Source organism: Carcharodon carcharias, chromosome 10 (genome assembly GCF_017639515.1).
Source record: "Carcharodon carcharias isolate sCarCar2 chromosome 10, sCarCar2.pri, whole genome shotgun sequence".
Classification (NCBI taxonomy): domain Eukaryota; kingdom Metazoa; phylum Chordata; class Chondrichthyes; order Lamniformes; family Lamnidae; genus Carcharodon; species Carcharodon carcharias.
In genome coordinates, this window is record NC_054476.1 from 76,194,998 (window position 1) to 76,218,244 (window position 23,247).

The window sequence follows — 23,247 nt, forward strand, 5'->3', positions numbered from 1 at the left end:
AATTTGAGTTCACCCAATTACTGACTTCCTAAATAGAATAATGGATACCTGGGAATGAGTTACAGGCTGGAATCTAATTGAGAGGTTCAGATGGTTTATATATACAATAACGGATATCCGGGGTGAGTTATAGGCTGGAATTTAATTGTGTGGATCAGATGGTTTATATAAATAGAATAACAGGGACCTGGGAGTGAACTACAGACTAGAATATAATTAAGGAGTTTGGATGTCTCACTATTAGGATAATGGATACCTGGGAATGAGTTACAGGCTGGGGTTTAATGGCATGGTTCAGACGGTTAATATAACAGAATAATAGATATTAGGGAGTGAGTTACAAGCTGGAATATAATTGAGGGGTTCAGGCAGAACACATTTTTCCAAGGCAAATGTTATGCTTGGCTCTAACTGCAAGAAAAATCTGTGTTGTTGAGGTGAAATGTCAATTGTGTGGAAATCAGGAGATAATGTATAACTGAACAGGAGGATGTAACAAGCAGGCTGTATGTCACCATGTATATTCTGTAGTAATAATTAATGCATATTGTGAAGTAACACAAGTATTTAGAACATAGATTACTGTAGATATATACTATGTTTCATTACACTCCAGTATGTAATGTAACACTGCCCAGCAGCGTCATTAAACAAAATAAATCAAACCAAATTACATATAGGGGACACATACAGCGTAATGCTTATTTAACATGTCAGACAAAACCTGTCGGATTGGGCGGACTACGCATTTTAAACACCATCCATTAGCTTAAATGGAGAGTTGGGTGTGAGGGAAAACCAGTGTTAGATCTGATCCCATCAGCTTCCCAATGGGTTCAAGTAAAATTGTTCTCTTCATAGATGCCCGTGCACATCTATGGTTTGAACATATATTATACAGTGCTTATAATCTGTAATTCCTTTGGGACATCTCAGCCTGATTTACCCCTTGTCTGACCAGTGCCCCTTCAGTCATCCTGAGGTATCACACTCATAGCACAGTCCCCGGATGGATTGTGGGATGGGACCTAGCAGCATTTAACTGGGTCCTCAGGATTACTATTGGCCAGAAAATCAAAATGTGCAGAGCCCAAGGACTGGCCTCCTTGGCTGTAGTGTTGCACATTGGGAGGTTTTCTTTCTTTATTCTTTCATGGGATGTGGGCGTCAGTGGCAAGGCCAGCATTTGTTGCCAACCTTAACTGCCATTGAACTGAGTGACTATTTCAGAGGGCAGTTAAGGGTCAACCACATTGCTGTGGATCTGAAGTGACATGTAGGCCAGGCCAGGTAAGGACAGCAGATTTCCTTCCATAAAGAACATTAGTGAATCAGATGGGTTTTTATGACAATCAGTGATAGTTTCATGGTCACCATTACTCAGTCTAGCTTTCAATTCCAGGTTTATTAATTGACTTGAAATTTCACCAGCTGCTGTGGTGGGATTTGAACTCATGTCCCCAGACCCTGGGCCTCTGGATTACTAGTTCTGTAACATTACCCCTTTGCCTCCATTTCCCCTTTGTCCCATCCTTTACCTTGTTCTTGATTTTTCTCCGGACTCGCTTGAGCGCTTTTTCCTCGGCTTTTGTGAGCGGCAGCTTGGTGGGGATTGGGTAACCCTCGGCGACCAGGGTCCGCTTTTCCTCTTCAGTGAGCAGCAGAGGGCCTGATGTGCCTTGGAGCTTCTGGCAACAGCAAAAGCAGAAAAGCCAAGTTCACCAATCTGTTTCCACCTCCTCAGTAAATCCCAATGCCTTCTGACAATAATGTTATCGCAAATTTGGTTTGCCTCCTGTTGGTTTTTCTGGGACTTTGTTGTTTATTTTGGCATCTCTAACTTGACTGGACCTTAAGCTTAATCCTTTTTTAGTGGTTCCCTTGAAGAATAGATTGTCTTGTTGATTCTTGTTTAGTGACACTGGGCAGCCTAGTGTCACCCTTATAGGGTCATCCAAGGAGGCCCAGTGAGAGATCCAGGTGAGGAAACTCATGAGTTCAATCCCCGATCTGAGGAGTAGTGATGTCCCTGCTGCCATTGACCTCAGTGCCCTGGGTTAAGGAGAGGAAAATTTGCTCCCTTGACCATAGAAACATGGAAAATAGGAGCAGGGATGGATCATTCGGCCCTTTGAGCCTGCTCCACCATTCAATATGATCATAGCTGATCCTCTATCTCAATGCCATAATCTCGCTCTCTCCCCATACCCCTTGATGCCTTTAGAGTCTACAAATCATCTATTTCCTTCTTAAATATATTCAGTGACTTGGCCTCCACAAACCTCTGTATTAGAGAATTCCACAGGTTCACCACCCTCTCAGTGAAGAAGTTTCTCCTCATCTCAGTCCTGAATTGTCTACCCCATATCCTGAGACTGTGACCCCCTTGTTCTAGACCCCACTCAGCCAGAGGAAATATCATCCCTGCATCCAGTCTGTCCATCACTGTCAGAATTCTATGTGTTTCAATGAGATACTGTTGCGATTAAAAATGCATTCATGTGGCGTGGGTATTTGGGCGAGGATGGGGTCAGACTGGGCTGTGATTGCCCCTGATAATCAATCAGCCCACAGACACTCCCTGCCAAGGCTTACGCACGAGTAATGTACATTCAGCTGAGCTACCAAGAAGCGAGCATAGCCTGTGGAACTAATCTCCAGCAAAATGCTTAACTGCAGCTGGGAAAACAGAGTTGGTGTAAGGAACTGGATAGAAAGTGATGTTTGAGAATTGTAAAAAAAAATACACAAGTTGTATAAAATAAATTAATTCAATCAATCAAACTGACATTAAAATGATTACTGACATCTATTGAAGAGTAAATATTTTAAAATCTCGTACTTACCCCAGCAATATAATCCACATTTAACCTATTACCTCCTCCCCACACATACAGACTCCAGTGAGTAACATAGTCTGAATGCAGTCATGATCCAAGTAAAACACTCCTTACAGAATAAGTTCCAGGTTGGTCCAGACCACCTTCTTTTTAATGAATAACATTGCCTGCTACTTCAAAGGCCTCTACCATCATGCCTATTATTTTTGTAATAAAGCTCCATTTCTCTCTCTTCCCTGACATCCATAAATAATTTCCCTGTGCTACTACAGTTCCTGTGTCGTGTTTTCATTGGCTACTTACAACTCTATCACAGCTGGCTAAGGAGTGGCCGGGATTCCCCCGGAGATCAAGGGTCAGCAGATGTACAAAAGAGGTAAAAAGACATGCATTGATATAGCACTTTCCTCTACCTCGGAACGTCCCAGAGTGCCACACGACAACTAATGAAGCTCCCTTGAAGTGTAGTCGCTGTTGTATTGTGGGAAAACACAGCAGGCAATTTGTGCACAGAAAGCTCCCAAACACATCAATTGTGATAACCCTCCGATGATGTTTCAGGTATTAGTTGAGGATATATATTGGTTTGGACACTACTGTCCGTCCCTTTGCAACACTGCCTTACAGTCAGCTGATGGGACATGTGACGGTGCAGAACTCATTCACATCTAGCACTGGAATGTCAGCCAGGCTCTTATGCTCAAGTTTCTCAAGTGTGACTTAAACCATAACCTTTTGTCTCTAAGGTAAGAGAGTGCGACCAGCAAGCCAAGACACAAAGAGTGAGTAGGTGATGTCCAGGAATTGATGGGACAGGGACAATTGGAAGGGTTTAAGAATAAACTTTACAAAATAAATGAGAGGGGCAGTATGAAAAGAAATAGAATTGAATTGCAGTTTTTGGTGTTATAAGTTCTTCCCTGCGAATGTGAATATTCCAAGCCATACTCTCAGAGGCCTTCACTGCCTAGATCATTTCTGCTAACGCTATTGGTTATCAATGTTATACATGGTGGCTAATACTTTCTTCAGCAGACATACGTGAGGAGCTGTGAGCAGAGGGGACGATGAAATCGCACTGGATGACCGAGCCTGTGGTCGGGCTGGGCTGGATGGAGGGAGGGACCGAGGACTCTGGGAGCCATCGCTGTCACTGCTGTGGCTGCTGGGTGGAGTAGGCGGCAACTGCACATCTGAAAGAAACAGGAAGCAAAGGAAAGTCTAGTAATGGTTCACAGAAATTACATACCAAACAGTTAAGGTCAAAGGTTGGGAAAGAAGGGTGGGATAGTCATCCCTCACATGACAGAATGAAGAGTCTTCTCAAATGAGTATTCCACCAATCCCCTTTAGTCTATTGTGTTAATGATGGATTTACAATAGAAACACTTATGTACAATCTCAGTATCAATAACAGTGTATAGAAAGTCGAATCAAAGGAATAAAAGCAGCACCTCTCTGCACCACTCCTTATCCTAGGGCCTCTGTTGATGCTAATCTGTAGTCAGGCATTGGGAGACAAATCAAAATGCTAATTGGGAGGTTGATGTTAACATTCGCTGAGGGAGTCCGAGTTGCTGTGGCAACATGCATTTTTATGTACATGTTGTAGTCTGGAGCTATGAATAGTAATGGTAGAGACTTCAATATTCTTTCCATCACGTGACTGACCAGGAATCTCTCCCACTCTTACCGTCTGACATTGGCATGTTTTGGAAGGATTTGAAAGTTGATTCTCAACCCAACTGGCCACATTATGAACACACCTTCTTTGGCCATCAAGGCCTGGGCTAGGACTTGAACCTGGAGCTTCTGGCTTAGTGGCAGCACCGCCCACTGTGCCACAGGAACTCCCTTAATTGGGAGGACACACTGAGAAAAGATGTCTGGGCCTCTGCCACACGACAGCCTGACCAAGATGGCAAAATTGCCAAGTCCAGATTATGGCTGGAAACACTCATGATGTGGGGTGGCACTGTGCAACAGAACTCCCGCATTCTGCATCATGCAGGGGCATAGCTTCAAGCCCACACTCCTCCACACCACAACCACCTTCAGAAAGCCATCAGTGGAGATCTCCCAGTCACCCTGGAATTAGTACATGGCACAGGAAGGAACTATGACATGGAGAGGATGGCTCTTTCTCGGAACTTCAAAGGAAATGGTGAATACTGTGAATACCGGGTGTGGGAGGAGGAATCCACACAAGTTGGAAAACAAAAAAGGGTGCTAAGCCCCATTTTGCCAGACTGTTTGCGGTGCAAACATTCTCTCCAACAAATTTATTTTCATCCCACAAATTATGTTTTTTTTTTCATTTTCAGAATTTATGACCGCTTCACATTCCAAAGGGAGCTGGTGAAGAGCGGAGTGCTTTCACCAACACGACCAAAAAAGCAAGATCCACAATCCCACTCTGTACTCTTCTTAATTTGCGGCTAAACTGAGCGACCAGACGCTGAGTTGGGAAAGGTCAACTGCAGACTCGCCTGTCTTGTGGCGTAGGGTCACTCAGCACTGCCCCTCCCACATCACATCTTCAGAGGCAGAGCTTCCATCTTGAAGCAGTGCCCATGCACAGAAGCCTGAGGCCTTTGCTGACTACTTCTGACTGCAGCTGATTCGCAGCTGGTGGCCACTGGGAAATGCATGGTTACAAACTGTGATCGAGGCCCTAGGTGGAGAGACTGAGTCAAAGACACGGCATTGATACTGGCACTCAGTGTGAGTTGTAAAGCTCTCAGTTACTGATTAACCAGGGAGTTGGAGTTGCCAAATGAGAAGGATTATTGGTGTAATCTATTTCACTTAAATGGGTGTAGCTTTGTCCAATGAATGACGCAGGTTTATCACTTTAATGATTGGCACCCACCGTGGCAGCCAGCACACCGTTCAAGCTGTCAGCTCAAGCTTGTTAGATCACTAGATTTTTTTGGGCTAGAATTCCAGGCCCAGCCCCACATTTTTGCAAAGCCAGGGAATTTAATTTCTCACACCATGTTCAGAGATTAAGGATTACTCTCCAGGACGCTGCCATGAATAATTCAGGAGGGGGAAGTCGTTGAGGCATTAAAATATATGTTTTATTCCATTTTCTGTGAACACTTTTGTTTATTAATTTTAAATACATGGGAGATGAGGCAAAAGAGGATGTTTGGATGGTGCAGTTGGAGGCGGGACATCATGCAATGAACCCTCCAGATATACATCCTACCAGAATTGGCAACCTTGGTTACATCTGCTGACCTTATACCAAAGTTACACAGATCAGGGAACCCTCCCTACAGAAAACCAACCCCCAAATACATAGCCTTCCCACACCCCGCTCCTCTTCAAAATCGTGCCACGTAGTCTTTTACGTCCACCTGAGAGGATGTCCAGGACCCTGTGTTTGACATCCTCATCCAAAAGACAGCACCTCCAACAGTGTGGCACTTCCGCTGCACTGGGAGTATCAGCCTGCACTAAGTGCTTAAGTCACTGTAGGGGGACTAAACCCATAATCGTCTGCCTCAGAAGCAAGGACACTGCCAACTGAACCACAGTTAACACCAAGTCAAATATGTGCACTAAATCCCAATGATGGCTCCTTTGTTCCCCTCCCTTATTGGCTGGAGGTTGCCCTGTTAGTTGTTGCTTTTCTTGCTTCATTTCCTACCTGCGTGGACACTGAGAAACTGATTGAGATCTTTGGGTTCGACTTTGACTTGAGGCACTGTGCTTCGTTCTGTCTGGGCCTGTGAGGAACCAAAAACATTGCAGTGAAGATGAAAACAGTGCAAACAGAGTTGATCAGGCAGACCTGCCTGGAGCAGCTCAGCTTTTGCTTAATCTTCTGTTTACTGTCCATTTCCCTCTTTTATGTCCACCCTGCACCAATACATTATCTGAGGACAAGCGGGACAGGCAGGTTGGTCAGCCTGCTATTGTCACTTGGTGTTAGAATGATCAGGTACTGGTTTCCAGACTCTCACTCCAGGGAGAAGGCTGGTCTCCCAGCAGAATGGAGGTGACTTCGGGAGTTGACTACATGGCAGGGTGAGGTGGTTATGGGCGCAGAATCACCCACTCCCTTCCTGCAGCTAGGCAGGTTGATGTTTATTGTCAGATTCATCTCATCAGACTATGTGGAGAGGTGTTATTGTCTGGGCCCTGGTGACCAGCAGGGCAATGGGTCTAGGTATGTACAAAATTACAATTCCATTTCTCAAATTATTGTCCACTGGGACAGTTGATATTCTTGCTGTTCTGATAGGGAAAGCTGTGGGCCTAGGGTATAGTGTGCCCATCTTAAAACAGAGACTGAAAGTTATGACTGTAAAATGTTCCTGACCTGACATTGAAACTGATATTATGACTGTAAGATGTACCTGTCCTGACAGCTAATGTTACGACTGCATAATGCGCCTGTCCTGACAGTGAGACTGATGTTATGAGTGTATAATATGCCAACCTGACAGTACGACAGATGTTACGACTGTATAATTTGCCTGTCCTGACAGTGAGACTGGTGTCACAACTGTATAATGTGCCTGTCCTGACAGTGGGACAGATGTTATGACTGTATAATGTGCCTGTCCTTGCAGGGGGCGACTCATGGGATGAGCATATAATGGGACAGGAATAATATATAATAACATGGCAGGAAGACAGATGAGAAATGGGCATAATGTAGCAGTATTGAAAGGGAGACTCATAGGGCCAGGCCTCAGGTGCATGTGGTAATAAGGAGGTTGCCTGTGAGAGTGACGTCACTAATGAAACCTTTGCCCTTTGCACTTTCAGTCTTTTTACTTACCGATTCTTCTGTGGCATTTGATGGTGGAGTGATGTTCATGTGTTGTCCAGAGAGAGCTGATATCTGTGTTGATGGGGAGGTGTGGCAGGGCTCTGACAATAGGTTTGGCTCCTGTTTGATCATGATATGGGTCAGGTCTGGTCCCAAGGACCAAAGTCCACCATCAGCCTCTGTCCAGAGAAGGAGAAAGGAATAGGAAATGAGACAACTAGGGAGAAACACTGGCATTTCCATGACAACAGAGCCGCATATGCATGTTCAGGTTTGGAACACATTTTACCTTCACATTAGTATTGAAGACAAGGCCTCAAGTATTGAAACCATAGCAACAAGCAGGCAAATGAGCCTGCTCATTCAAGGATCATCAGGCAAAGGAAAATGGGAAATGAAAATCACAAACCTCACATAGCAGACCTTCAAATATTCGTACCTTAACAATTTTTGGAATGCTTGCACTCATGAGATTATAGGAAAAATTGGCGGCCACATCGATTATTTGGAGAGTGCAACAACTCACCAGTGTCACCCTCCCACATTTACACACCCACCGGTTCACACCCTTCCACATTTACGCACGATCTGGCTCACACCCATCCACATTTACACACCCACTGACAGTCACCCTCCCACATTGACACACCCACCGACTGTCACCCTCTCACATTTACAAACTACTGACTGTCACCCACCTACTTTGACACACACGAAAACTGTCACCCTCCCAGATTGACAAGCTGATCAACAGTCACCCTTCCACATTGACACACTCACCAACTGTCACCACCCCACATTGACACACACTGACTGTCACCGTCCCACATTAACACACCAACCGTCACCTTCTCACATTTATGCACCCACCCAATGTCACCCTCTCACATTTATACACCCACCGACTGTTACCCTCTCACATTTACACACCTACAGACTGTCACCTTCCTATATTTACACACCTACCAACTGTCATCCTCCTACATTTGCAACCCAATGACTGTCACCCGTCCACATTGACATGCCCACAAACTGTCACCCTCTCACCTACTGTCACCCTTCCACATTGACACACTCACCGATTGTCATCCACCCACATTTACACACCAACCAACTGTCACCCTCTCACATTTACACACTCACCAAATGTCACGCTCTCACATTTACACACCCACCAAATGTCACCCTCCCACATAGACACACCCACAAACTGTCACCCTCCCACATTGCCATACCCACCGACTGTCACCCTTCCACATTGACACACTCACCGACTGTCAACCTTCCACATTGACACACTCACTGACTGTCAGCCTCTCACATTTACCATATCACCGGTTGACACTCTCCCACATTTACACATGCACCAACCGTCACCCTCCCACATTTACACATTCACCAATGTCATACTTTCACATTTACACACCCACTGACTGTCACCCTCCCACATTTGCACACCCACTGACTGTCACCCTCTCACATTGACACACCACCAGTTGTCACCCTGTCACATAAATACATACACCGACTGTCAGCCTCTCAGATTTACACACCACTGACTGTCACCCTCCCACATTGACACACCCAACAACCATCACCTTCTCACATTTACGGACCCACTGACTGTCACCCTTCACACATTGACATACAATCAACTGTCACCCTCTCACGTTATAAAACTCACTATCAGACTCCCACATTTACACACGCACTGACTGTCACCCTCTTACATTTACACACCCATTGACTCCCACACTCCCTGTTTACACTCCAAACCAGTATCACACAGCAACAACAACAATTTGAATTTTGTGTCTTTAATGTAATAAAACCTCCCTAGGTGCTGCACTGGGGCCTTACAAAACAAAATATTATATAACTGTAAGGCACATAAGGAGATATTAGGTCAGATGACCAAAAGCTTGGTCAAAGAGGAAGCTTTAAGGTGTTTCTTAAAGGAGGAAAGTGAGGTAGAGAAGAGGAGAGATGTAGGTTGGGAATTCCAGGCTTAGGGCCTAAGCAACTGAGGTCATAGCCACCAATGTATAATAATTCAAACTGGGGATGCTCAAGAGGCCAGAATTAGTTGAGCACAGATATCTCTGAGGGTTTTGGAGCTGGAGGATATTACTGAGATCGGGAAGGGTGATGGCAAGGAGAAATTTGAAAACAAGGATGAGATTTTTCTAAGCTGCCTGACTAGCAGCCAATGTAGGTCAATGAGCACAGCAGTGATAGGGGAATGGGACTTGGTGCAATTTAAGACACAGGCAGCAAAGTTTTGAGTGGCCTCAAATTTCTGGAAGGTAGAATGTGGGAGGTCAGCCAGGAGTTGTTAAAACGGTCAAGTCTAGAGGTACAAAGGTAATGATGAGGGTTCAGCAGCAGATCAGCTGAGACAAGGATGAAGCTGGGTGATGTTATGGAGTAGGAAAATGGAGATCCTAATGATAGTCTGAATATGAGCTCATCTCAAGGTCAAATGTGACACCACAGTTACAAACAGGCTGGTTTAATCTCAGTGTTTTGCCAGGGAGAGGGATGGAATCGATAGCTAGGAAATGGAGTTTGGAGCGTGGACTGTAAACAATGGCTTCAGTCTTCTCAATGTTTAATTGGAAGAAATTTCTCCCCATCCGGTACTGGATGGCAGATAATTTAGCAACAGTGGAGGAGTCGAGAGAGGTGATGGTGAGGTAGAGTTGAGTGTCATCAGTGTGCACGTGAAAACTAACACTGTGCTTTTAGGTGATGTCAACAAAATGCAGCATGTAGATGAAAAGAATAAGCCAAGGATAGAGCCTTGGGGGATAACAGAGGTAAAGGAGGAGGCAGAGGAAGAGAAGCCACCATAAGTGATACTCTGGCTACGATTAGATGGAAAAGCATGGAACCAAATGAGGGCAGTCCTACCCAGCTGGACGACAAGGGAGAGGTGTTCGAGGAGGATTTTAAAATATTCACTCAAGGGTTGTGGGCTTTGCTGGCTGGGCCAGCATTTATTGCCCATCCCTAGTTGCCTTTGAGAAGGTGATGGTGAGCTGCCTTCTTGAACCGCTGCAGTCCATGTGGTGTAGGTACACCCACAGTGCTGTTAAGGAGAGAGTTCCAGGATTTTGACCCAGTGACAGTGAAGGAACGGCGATATATTTCCAAGTCAGGATGGTGAGTAGTTTTGAGGGGAACTTGCAGTTTGTGGTGTTCCCATGTAATGCTACCGTGTGAGTTTTGATTACAATTGTCACTCAAAAACATTTCATTTGCTGTTTGTAAAGTAAAGCCGTTTAACAACTTATATCTAGCCTTGTACCACTAAAAGGTTTTCAACCTACTGAAAGGTTGGAGAATTACTGGTGTAAGTGACATTCTGAGTCAGCACAGGTGAGTGACTTGGAGCGGAACTTCCAGGTGGTGGTGTTCCCTATGTTTGTTGTTCTTGTCCTTCTAAATGGTAGTGGTTGTGGGTTTGGAAGTTGCTGTCGAAGGATCCTTGGTGAGTTCCTGCAGTGCGGCTAACTGTGTCAAAGGCTGTCGAGAAGGATGAGGAGGGATAGTTTACCTTTGGGACAGTCGCATTGGATGTCACTAGTGACTCTGCTAAGAGCAGTTTCAGCATTTTGGCAGAGGCAGAAACCCGATTGGAGAGGTTCAAACACCGAGTTCTGGGAAAGATGGGAATGGATTTAGGAGGTTACAACACATTCAAGGACTTTGGAGAGGAAAGGGAGGCTGGAGATGGGGTGGCAGTTTGCAAGGACAGAGGGGTCAAGCATTAGTTATTTGAGGGGAGGGGTGATGACGGCAGATTTAAAAGGGAAAGGGACAGCCCTTGGAGAGAGGGAGAATCGTTAACAACATCAGCCAACATGGGGACCAAGAGCAGAGGTTGGGTGGTCAGAATTTTAGTGGGAATAGAGTCGCAGGGGCAGGAGGTGAGCCTTATGGTCAAGATGAGCTTGGAGACGGCACAAGGGGAGATAGGAGAGAAACTAAAGAAAGCTGTGAGTTCAGGGCTAGGGCATTGGGGGACTTTGGAGGAAGCTTGGCCTGGCGGGCTGGTAGAAGGGAAGATCATGACAAAGGCAGCTCTTTGGATGGTCTTGATCTTAGTGACAAAGAAGCCCATGAGCTCCTCGAACTTGTTGTTGGAGGTGAGGGGGGAAACAGAGAAGAGGGGTTTAAGGAGAAGGATAGCCACGAGTTATCTTTGCCATCCAGGTTGTTCTTTAAATAGTGAGCAGTTTATCAGATGAGAACATGACCCAATGGTATTTTATGTGGTGCAGCCAGAACTGGTTGTGGATGGCTAACCCAGCTGTCTGCTCTATCACCATTTACACTCGCCTCGGTGTCACACCACTTGTTTACACTCACCTCATGGGCTGGATTTAGCCGGCCCAACTCGGATCTCACCCAATGGTTGGAGCACTGGCAGGAAATCCCTGTCAGTTCCATGGGGGAGACCCAATGGAATCAAGTACCCTTCAGGCACTTAAGTGGCCACCATCGGGCCTTCCCTGTGATTGAGGACCTGGATGGCAGAAGTCCCACCCACCAAGAGCAGCCAGCCTCATTGCTCATCTACGCCACCACAAGCGGTGGCAGCTGCTGGCAATGCACCCACCAGAGGCCCAGGATCGCCAAGGGACTGCAGGTCAAATGTGAGTGAGGGCGGGATTGGGATCACAGGGTGGGGCTAATGGGGGACGGAAGGTCGGAGGCAAATATGGGGGGTGTTGACTTTCAGAGGTCCATACCCTTTCCAATGCCAGGTCCCTTGATCAGGCGCAGAGTGCCTGATAATGAGAGCCTTGAACTCACATCTTTCTTTAGTTTCTCTCTTATCTCCCCTCATGCCCTCTCTGAGCTCATCCTGTCTATGAGACTCACCTCCTGCTCCTGCAACCCTACCCACCACCCCCCCCCATGCCCAACCCCCACTCAGGTGGCTGCTGGTAGTCTTTGGGAGGCGTGGGAAAACTGTGTAATTCCCATTTAATCCCTGAGTCACCACTAAATTGCAGTGGCCTCAGGGCTAATGGGTGTCAATTGGCTCATTGATGAGCCTAACTGACATGGCACCGGTGGTGGCCGGGAATCCCAATACAGCCCTTTCCCACCTCTGACTTAATCAGAGGGAGATTTTGCAGCCGCCAGGAGTGGGCCCGGTCACCATGGTCCCCTCTCTGACAGACTGCATTAAATCCAATCAGGTGCCTCCCTTCACATTTACACTTTCACCTACTGGAAGCCTCTATCAGTGAATAATGGAGCTAGATTTACTGGCAATCCCAAACCCTGTGAAAAAAGGGGGGTTCTGTTGCCTCCTGTGTGCGCAAGCATTATTGACTAAACCCCGGTAAAATAAAGCAACTTACACCCAGCATACATTATTCTCCCTTCGACTCCTTGTGCTCTTTACTCTCATGGTGTTGTAAAAACCAATGAATTATTTCAAAAGTGAAGGAAAACAGAAATATATAAAGTGTTATGTGGATCCTGGAGCCCTCAGTATAACACCATGGCAGAAATGCCTGTGCTAACTATCCCTGGAGGCTGGTGAATGAGCTGCCCTACCCGTTGGTTTGGAGATTGTTTTATGAGGGCCTTTCAATGACAACAATGTGCCACCAAAACTATTTGTGTTGGAATAGCTTAAATCTACACATTTGCACATATTTGAGTAGACAATAGACGGTGCCGTTAAGGTCCCTGGACTGAAACCCTCACTCCACATATCATATAGACACATTGGCCATTTGAGGAGCCATGCTGCCTTCTGTTTTGAATAGTCATTTGGCACATCTAAAGAAAAGTTGTAAAGCCCTATTTTTTTTTAAACTTTGCTCTCTGGATCCAATTTAATATCCTTGCTGTGTCTACACATACCCCCCCTTCTGAGAACTTCTGTTTTGCTACTACTGTATGGGCCTTGATCTCAAATCTGAGTGTGAGGAGACTTTTTAAATAAGCTGTAAAAGACTCTCTGCCCAATTTCAAAGGGAGGCGTGCCCAGCAGTCACCTCAGGAACAGGGCTTTGCCCCATTTAAAGCTGGTCTCAGTAATGCAGCATTTAAAAGGGGTCCTGTCTTCACAGAACAAATATTATACAACCTTATCTCTCTGTTCATTGGCAAACCTGGGCCCAAATCATATCAAAAAGTCACCACAATGGGTTCAACACCTCAGCTACTTGAAGCCACTTTTCCCAGGGAGTGAAGGGTAAGGGGATTGGTGGGGGGGGGGTGGTGGGGTGGGTGGGATTGTGGGTGGGGGGTTCAGACAGAGGGCTGTTGGTTAGCTATCATTCTGCTTGAAATTGTTTGTTGGTAAGAAGCCTGACAGCAGTTCCTACCCCTCAATCAGAGGTAACTGCCTAGCAGAGGAGAACCTAAAGATGATTATTGATATGGGAGGGGGGAGAGGATGTGGAGGAAATGGCCAAGGGGACAGTGTTAATGCTAATTATTAGAATATGGAGATTGTGCACACATCTCTGAGACGGGTGGCTAGACAATGTCACAGGGCCAAGCATGAAGTGCTAAGCTTCACTGTGGCTTTGAACTTGATTTGTCAACTCTAGCCATTGCATCACATGGCCTCCACATCGCACCCCCATCCCCCACGCCACCACCCCCCACACTCTTGCTATTGGTCGACCAAAATGTCCATCCTCATGGCACCCTGCCTCTCCACCAATTGGAAAGTGAAGAGCTTTTTTCATTATTCAATTGGATGATTCTTGAGCCTCAGCCAAGCAGCCTCTTTTCCCCATCCTTAATATATAAAGGTGTTCAAAGAAAATGTTTTAAAAATTCAATTTTCTTTATAGACCATTGATTATTCTCCAGGATTATTAGCAGCAGTGTCTTGGAGATTAATCTTCAAATCCCAGATCAATCTGGACAGCTCTATTTTAAATGCAAGTGTCAAAGCTTGGATTGTAATGCCATTGAAAGTTTCTTGCAAGGCCTAATGGTGCCATGTGTGACAAGCACATCCTGCACACCCATGGAATGTGCCTCGCTCTTCGGAAACTGGACAAGCACCCCCCCCCAACCCACCCCTCCCCATAAGTTCCAGACGATATGTCACAGCTATCGACTCCCAGTTAGGAAGGGAGCTTCAACTATAGTTTGCTCCTGATCATTGCCCAGTATGAACAAATTTGAATAGTCAGATAATTTGAATGAAACCATTTTGAATAGAGGAGTAAAGTGGGACAACACCTTATCTCAGCCCTGCCGCTACCTGATAACAGGAGTCTCCAAACCTGTGTGCCACCTCTCTGTGCCAGGGTGCATGAGTGGCATCACCAACCAAGGCATGCAACTCCAACCTCAAGTTTGGTGAGTTTTTTTTATGTGGTATTCACACTTGAAAAGGCTCATCCCTTCAGGGTGCTGCTCTTTCCATCTCATTTACTCCTCTTTATTCAAAATGGTTTCATTCACATTATCTGACCATTCAAATTTACCTGGAGCCACACATGGCACACTATAGAGATACACATGGTATACACAGGAACACATGGCACACTATAGAGATACACATGGTATACGCAGAGACCCATGGCACACTATAGAGATACACATGATATATACAGGAACACATGGCACACTATAGAGATACACATGGTATACGCAGAGACCCATGGCACACTATAGAGATACACATGGTATATACAGGAACACATGGCACACTATAGAGATACATATGATATATGCAGAGACACATGGCACACTGTAGAGATACACATGGTATATACAAAGACACATGTGGCACATTATAGAGATACACATGGTATACACAGGGACACATGGCACACTATAGGGCACACATGTCATACTGTAGAGACACACATGCACACAATGGGGTTATGCTATAAAAACGCATATGGCACCCTATAGGGATAGACATGGCATGTTATGAGTTGCAAGAAAATGCTTGGCACATATGTTCTCTGTTTTGTTTCTAACCATTCAAACAAGTCTGGCCCCAATTAATTTAAACAATTAACACCTTGCTACAAGGGAAACAAGGTCGATGAGAGGCTAGAATCTATAACTCACATCCCCTAAGATTCCCAAGATGAGCAATGCATTCATCTGGACCTGACAATTGAGTTTGCTGACTGAATGATCCCATCTCTCTGTTTGGCCATTTCTCTGTTCTCTGCTTTTTGCCCTATAGTTCCAGGTCTTGGAAACACACTTCTGCTGCTCGCAAAATGACAAAGTCATCAGAGCAGTGCCATAAACTCAGCAACCTCAAGTGGGCCAAACTACAACAGGCCCCTGAATGGGCAAACAATCCACTTTAATAAACTATATACAGCATAATGGCAGAGGACACAGAAGAATCTCATGGAACATCACCCACTACTCCCCACCCCTTCTCCCAGTTCTGATCTCAGTCGCTCAAAGGACTTGTGATGTCTTCCATGATGGTATAGGAATGTAACAAGTGAAACACCTCGCTGGATCATGTTTACTATAATTAACCCACTTGCAGTCTGTCCACACCATACTCAGTCTGGACACAGTCTGTCCTCACCATACTCAGTCTGGGCACAGTCTGTCCTCACCATACTCAGTCTGGGCACAGTCTGTCCTCCCCATACTCAGTCTGGGCACAGTCTGTCCTCCCCATACTCAGTCTGGGCACAGTCTGTCCTCCCCATACTCAGCCTGGGCACAGTCTGTCCTCCCCATACTCAGTCTGGGCACAGTCTGTCCTCCCCATACTCAGTCTGGGCACAGTCTGTCCTCCCCATTCTCAGTCTGGGCACAGTCTGTCCTCCCCATACTCAGTCTGGGCACAGTCTGTCCTCCCCATACTCGGTCCGGGCACAGTCTGCCCTCACCAAACTCAGGCTGGGCACAGTCTGTCCTCCCCATACTCGGTCCAGGCACAGTCTGCCCTCACCAAACTCAGGCTGGGCACAGTTTGCCCTCACCAAACTCAGCCTGGGCACAGTCTGCCCTCACCAAACTCAGGCTGGGCACAGTCTGCCCTCACCATACTCAGACTGGGCACAGTCTGCCCTCACCATACTCAGACTGGGCACAGTCTGTCCTCCCCAAGCTCAGTCTGTGGAAAATACATGAACTTTATTGGCTTTATTGGCCATTCCTATCACAGCACTGCTGCAATTTCCATGGTTTTTGAATAAAGAGGTGGATTCTACTCTGTTAGAGAAAAAACATGAGCTTGAGTGCCCTGTCCTGTAAAGCACATTGTTGTTAGTACTCTCTCCATCACAGAGGAATGTGTCCATTGGAAACTCACACTCATAAACTTGTGTGGGAATTTACTCAAATCTCCCTCAGTATTTTATTGCCATTGCCAATATGAAGGTGAGAGTAAGACAACCACAGTGCCTGTGTTTTCACAATCCCACAGAACACACAGGGCAGTTAGTCACAAAAATAACTTTGATCTGGAACCTAATTATATTTTAAGTGAATGCAATGTCCTGGTCCCTCAATAGCACTCTACATCCTATCAATGCAAAACTCTGAATCCAGATTGTCGGGAGAAAATAAAGCTTTTGTTAGTCTGTTATAGCTGGTAAGCACTAAATTCAAAAACATATCAAGATTTAAGTGTGCATGGAACAATATCTCTGATCTGATGGTCAATGCCAAGTAGTAAACAGATAGCAGTTATGACCACTGGAGTCTAATGATCATGATCTTGCCAGCCATTGTTTTAATGGAAAAGAGCAGCCAGATTCAGAATTATTCTGAAAATGTGGAGGCAAAAACATTGGGCGAAATCTTGTTGAGGCATTGGTGTTCTCACCTGCCAGCTGGAGGGACCCATGCTGCCTCTTTTGGGGAAGGCCTGCTGAACCACGCACCAGTCAGGCAGTGGTGAGGCCCAGAATCAAAACCCCGGGATAGGAAGTCTTGCCTACTGAGAGTTGCCAGCCAATCAGAGATTGGTAGCTCTTGTGCTCAGCAGCACTACCGTTGGCTGCTGCTGGAAGCACAGGCAACAGAGTCCCAGGATTGCAGAGTGGCCCAGACCGCAAGTAAGTAATGTGTTGGGTATGGGGGGGGTGCATGAAGAAAGGGGTTTGGTGGGGGGGGGGGGGGTGTTAAGGTTTCAAAGGGTGGGGTTGTTGGGGGGAAGAGGAATGCAAGGAGGTCAGCAACAAGGGCAGGATGGGTGGCCCTCCACCCCACATCCCAATGTCAGTCCCTTGATATGGTATTGAGTGCCTTTGATCAAGGGACTGTACCGCCACCATCCCCAACCGCACCCCCCTGCCACCCCCCCCCCCCCCGGCCAGCCTGGAGGTGACAAGCTGACTGCACAGTTTTATCTGCCATGCCATGCATGCTGCATGCCAACAGGCCCACCTGCAGCTGGCTTAATACCAGCAGCGGCAGTATGAGGCCCTTCAGTGGTCATTACTTAAGGGCCTCAATTGACGGCAGGTTGAAAGTTGCCCATGCCAGAGCTTAATCCTGGCAGAAGTGGGAAGGTGGTAGGGTTCCAGTACACCACCATCCCACCTAGTTAAATGCCCCTCCCATCTCAAAGCTCACCAACAGAGAGGCAGAAGAGTCCAGCCATTAAGTACATTATAGGAATTTCCATAGAAGAAGTTCAATTCTACACATGATGAATGAAGAGATGTGGAGGACAACCATAGAAGTTCCATGATAGATAGTTGGTTGACAACATGATGGCGGATGAAGGTGATGTTAGATAAATGACGGAGACTTATGGTGATGATAATGATAATGGTGAATGATGGAGATTGTGTTCTATGGATCATGTAGGAGGGTAAAGGATAATGATGGTAATTGACGGTGAATGATGAAGAATGTTAGTGATTGATGAAAATGCTTATGGTGAATGATGACGATAATGATGATGATAATTATCATCACTCCACCTTCAATTGCCTACACCCCAAGCTCTGGGATTTCTTCCCTACACCTCTCCACCTCTCTACCTTACTTTCCTCCTTTAAGACACTTCCTAAAACCTACTTCTTTGACCTCAGGGAATCAAGGGATATGGGGAGCAGGTGGGAAAGCGAAGTTGCGGTAGGTCAGCCACAAACATATTCAATGGCAGAGCCAACTTGAGGGGCCGAATGGTCTCTTACACCTATTTCTTAAGTTCTTATGAAATAAAAGATCATATCGTCCTATTCGAAGAAGAGTAGGGGAGTTCTTCTGAGTCCTTGGTAAATATCCATGGGAATTACTTAGAATTGTTGCAATTTCTATAATGGGCCATTGTACCACAAGACCATGTGACCTGGGCAGCAATTTGAGAAATTTATCCCGATGTACTTAAAGCAGGCTTGTTCATTTTTCTTTTGACTTAATCAATCAATAAGGTGGAGCAGGAGTAAGATCTGGTGTACTTGCACTTCAAGCATCAAATGTGGCAGAATCAGAAAATGCTGGAAAAACTCAGCAGGCCTAACAGCATCTGTGGAGAGAAATAAAAACAGTTAACATTTCGAGTTTCAGAGCTGAAGAAAAGTTATACAGAATCGAAATGTTAACTCTGATTTTTTTTTATTCTCCACAGATGCTGTTAGACCTGCTGAGTTTTTCCAGCATTTTCTGTTTTTGTCTCAGATTTCCAGCATCTGCATATTTTGCTTTTATCAAATGTAGCAGACTAGTTTGTAGTGATTGCCAAGGTAAACAGCGCCTGAGGGTGTGTAAGTAGATCCACAGAACACCAGTCTCCTAAGGAAGTAACAGTGACACTCAATAAAGCTGTAGTGAGATCACACTTGGACCATAGTGTTCTGCCGTGATACCCAGGGAAATTAGGAAGGTTGACTGGATGCTGATTTAACTCAGTGAGTTATGAAAAACAGTCAATGGAGCAGCCCACCCCTTTACATGAAAAAGCATTTCAGCCTTTTTTGCAGAACTGTCGACTCTCTTGACAATCTAACTGTGAGTCTCGTTAAGTGGGCTTGACCTGTGTGAAACCAAAACTGTAACTTTTCTATACTTTGCTCTGATAGAAGTCTGCACCTCAAGGCTTAGCAACTGCAGAGGTGCCATCTTTCAAATGTGGCATTAAACCAAGGGCCCCTCAGGTGAACTTAAATAGTCCCATGGCACTATTTTGAAGATCAGGGTTGTGGAATCTTGCTGTGTGCAAATTGGCTGCTGCATTTCCTACATGACAACTGTGACTACACTTCAAAATTAGTTCGTTGGCTGTAAAGCACTTTGGGGCATCCTGAAATATATAGCACATGCTACGTAAATGTAGGTCCTTTCTGTTTCAGCGATTAGTTTTATTTGGCTGTCTGTCCCTGAGCAATGTGACACACCGTGTGCAGGGCAGGCAGTTAGCTGTTAAGTCTCTACACTGAGCAATGTTTCCTAGGTTTACCTTTATGGTTTACCTTTTTGCTTCATTCCAGTTAGCTGGTCAACAGGAGACGGCTCCCCTGAGCAGGAAGTTTTCTGCCTGTGTATTTAAGACAGTGATGAAATGACCCACAGCTCCCACTAATCCAATCTTGTGTTCCCATGGGAACTCATTGTAAATTAATTAGCACATCCTGCAGATGACAGCTGCTGGCAGCTTCAGAATTTCCATTTAGCAATCTCACTTCGTGGTGACATTTGGCAAACTGGAGCAGGATTACCCAGGGTCAGTGGACCAGTAACACTGAAAGCGTGAGTACTTCTCCACAGGGGGCAGTCCAAGTGGGGAACGGGACACATGCAAAGTGCTGAGCAAAGGTAAGCAGGTTCCCTTGGCCAAACAAATATAAGAGGGCAAAGCAATCGATTAGGGTCTCAAGTAACTCGGACTGGCAGAGGCCTAGGAGGGATTCAGGTACCAGCACCATTGGTCAGGGAATAGACTGTGGCTCAGGGTGGGAAAGGGGTTGAAAGGGAGTTCAGACATTGATGCCTTAAAAAAAGTCTTCATTTGTATAGCATCTTCCACAACCACTGGACATCTCAAAGCTCTTTACAACCAATGAAGCACTTTTTGAAATGTAGTCACTGTTGTAATGTAGTTCATTTGTGCGCAGTGAGCTTCCTCAAACAATGTGATTCTGACCAGAAAATCTGTTCTTTTTGTGATGTTGATTGAGGGATAGTTATTGACCAGGTCACAGGGCAGAACTAACCTGCTCTTTATGCCATGGGAACTTTGACATCCACCTGAGAGGGTAGATAGACTTCAGTTTAAACTCTCATGTGAAAGACAGGCCTCTGACAGTGCAGCACTCCCTCAGTTCTCCTCTGGAGTGGTGGCCTTGATTTTTGTGCTCAAATCCTGAAGTCATGCAGACATAAACCCACAACATTCTGACTCAGGGTGAGAGTGTGCTCCACTGAACCACAGCTGATGCAACAAGGATTAAAAGAGGAGAATTGAGAGTCCATGCTTCAACTGAACAGCATCAAACCGATATTTCACATCAGTGTTGTTCAAATCCAAGTACCTCCCATGATCAGCTAAGTAGTGGATTGATTGAAAGGCGGCCAGACTGAGTGATGGCCTGGGCTAGAATGACAGCCTTTCACAAATTAGTTCCAACTGATAGAACAGCTAAACAAATGGAAATGAAACCCTTGGAACAGCAAAGTGTATTCTTTTTGCACTCACCCACTGTAGCATCTTCCACTGAAAATGAGACCTGTTGGCAGTAGTGACGGGTGCACTACCACTTTTAGCTGTGGCAGCAGTCAGTTGCTGTGATCCTGGTTTACACTTCCAGTCTCTGCAGCAACCTACGCACCCACACGCTGTGCTAACAGGCTTATTACTGATGATCAATCAGGGTCCCTGGCACGAGGCAGCCTCATTAGTGCCTGTCTAACTGTTTTATAGGGTATATGATCTGTACCACTGCAAATGCCCAGCACAGGTGCCTAGAGCTAACCATTTGATTTCTGAAGTATGAGAGAGGCCGATAGAAAGGGCCGATACCCAGTCCTTGTGTCCAGGATGGCTGTTTTGAAGGGCCTGTATTTGAAGTCACACCCAGAATTTCCTCCTTGCCAAAGCATTTATTCACACAAAGGGTGGTGGAAATCTCCCCAGAGTTCTTTTATTGCTATTTTTATTGACAGATTGGTGTAACAAAGCCAGGTAAATTGAGTTGAGGAACAAATCCTCCATGTTGTAATTAAATGGCAGAAAAGGCTTGAAGTGGCTGAATGGCCTACTCCTGCTCTTACATTGCTGGTATATATTCAGTCAGCTTTCTCTAAATTCCAGTGCAGTGAGAAACTGTGAGTGTCCACTTCTATAAGTCTTCTCACTCATCCTCCTCAATCCAAATTTGTACAGATTTAATATAGGAATGGCAAACCCCTCCCCCTCCTACATTAATCCTTAATGTTATCTTCAAAATAGGGTGTCTGAAAACCAGCCCAAGAATTCTGACCAACCAATGGTGTAGTGATTTGAGATATAACCTTTCCTACTGCCTATTAGGGGTCACATGATTGTGGGACTCGCAGGCTTTGCAGATTGTGCAACAAAATGCTGTTCTTCAGTTGGGGTGGGAACCTCCTGCTGGGCGTGGCGCAAAAACCAGAGAGACAGCAGCGAAGCGGGACACAGTCTCTGCTGCTCGATAAACGAAAAGGTCTAGCGGAAGCATTTCAGCAATGGCTCTGAAGTTAATCTGTTACAGATGTAGAGGGGTAACCACGTACCAAAAACCTTCATTCAAGAAGGCAGAATGCAGTTACAGGAAAGGACATGTAATAAAGCAATGCAGGGTGAAATCGAGACGGCCCATCAGACAGCATACCAAGATGATTAAAGTGTACAATATAACAGAACCAGAAGCTGCTGATACTGATATCTATTCCCTATACAATGTCAAAGCAAGGAAACCTGAACGTATAACCATCACAATTCAAGTGAATGGGAAGCCCCTGGTCAAGACGCCTCGACCACAGTGGTGGGGGAACATACATTTAAATACCTAAGCGAAGGTACCCAGCCACTGAATCTGGAGCAAACCACAGCTCAACTGAAGACAAACACTGGAGAGTCAATACAGGTAAAGGGCATCACCACAGTACCCGTGTCCTATAAGCAACAGACAGCCCAGCTTCTAGTGATCATAGTGACAGGTGAAGGACCTAGTCTTCTGGGCTGCAACTGGTTACAAAAAATCAAGTTTAACTGGTCTGAAATATTTCAGGTGAGAACAGGAGGAATCCCTGAGATGTTAAGGCAGTGTATTTCGTGACATATTGCAAAAGCTAAAAGGGTTTCAAGCAAAAATATATGTAGATTCAGAGGTGACAGGTCTGTGCCTTATGCCCTAAAGGAGAAGGCATATGTCGAACTGTGTTTCTTAGAGAAGCTAGGCATCATCCAGCCAGTACAATTTTCAGAATGGGCAGCACCCATCGTCCCTGTGATGAAACCTGATCAAAAAATACACATTTGTAGGGACTACAATTAATAGTGAACAAGACAGCTAAACCAGATAAATATCCTATCCCAAGGATAGATAACTTGTACGCAAAGCTAGCTGGAGGCAAATCCTATACCAAACTGGACATGAGCCATGCATACCAACAGCTAGAGCTGGATAGCACATCTGGAGGGTATGTAACCATCAACACACACAA

At 45.6% G+C, this 23,247-nt stretch overlaps 1 protein-coding gene across 1 annotated transcript in view; it reads right to left on the reverse strand.

Annotated features, from left to right (window-relative positions):
* Positions 1–23,247, reverse strand: part of creb3l1 (cAMP responsive element binding protein 3-like 1) — a 152,322-nt gene that overhangs the window by 11,779 nt on the left and 117,296 nt on the right. Inside the window, exons 3-6 of the mRNA XM_041198371.1 lie at positions 7,639–7,808; positions 6,499–6,577; positions 3,882–4,033; positions 1,539–1,688 (exon numbers count right to left, since the gene is read on the reverse strand). Coding sequence (XP_041054305.1) covers positions 1,539–1,688; positions 3,882–4,033; positions 6,499–6,577; positions 7,639–7,808 — 551 coding nt within the window. The remainder of the gene's footprint in view (positions 1–1,538; positions 1,689–3,881; positions 4,034–6,498; positions 6,578–7,638; positions 7,809–23,247) is intronic.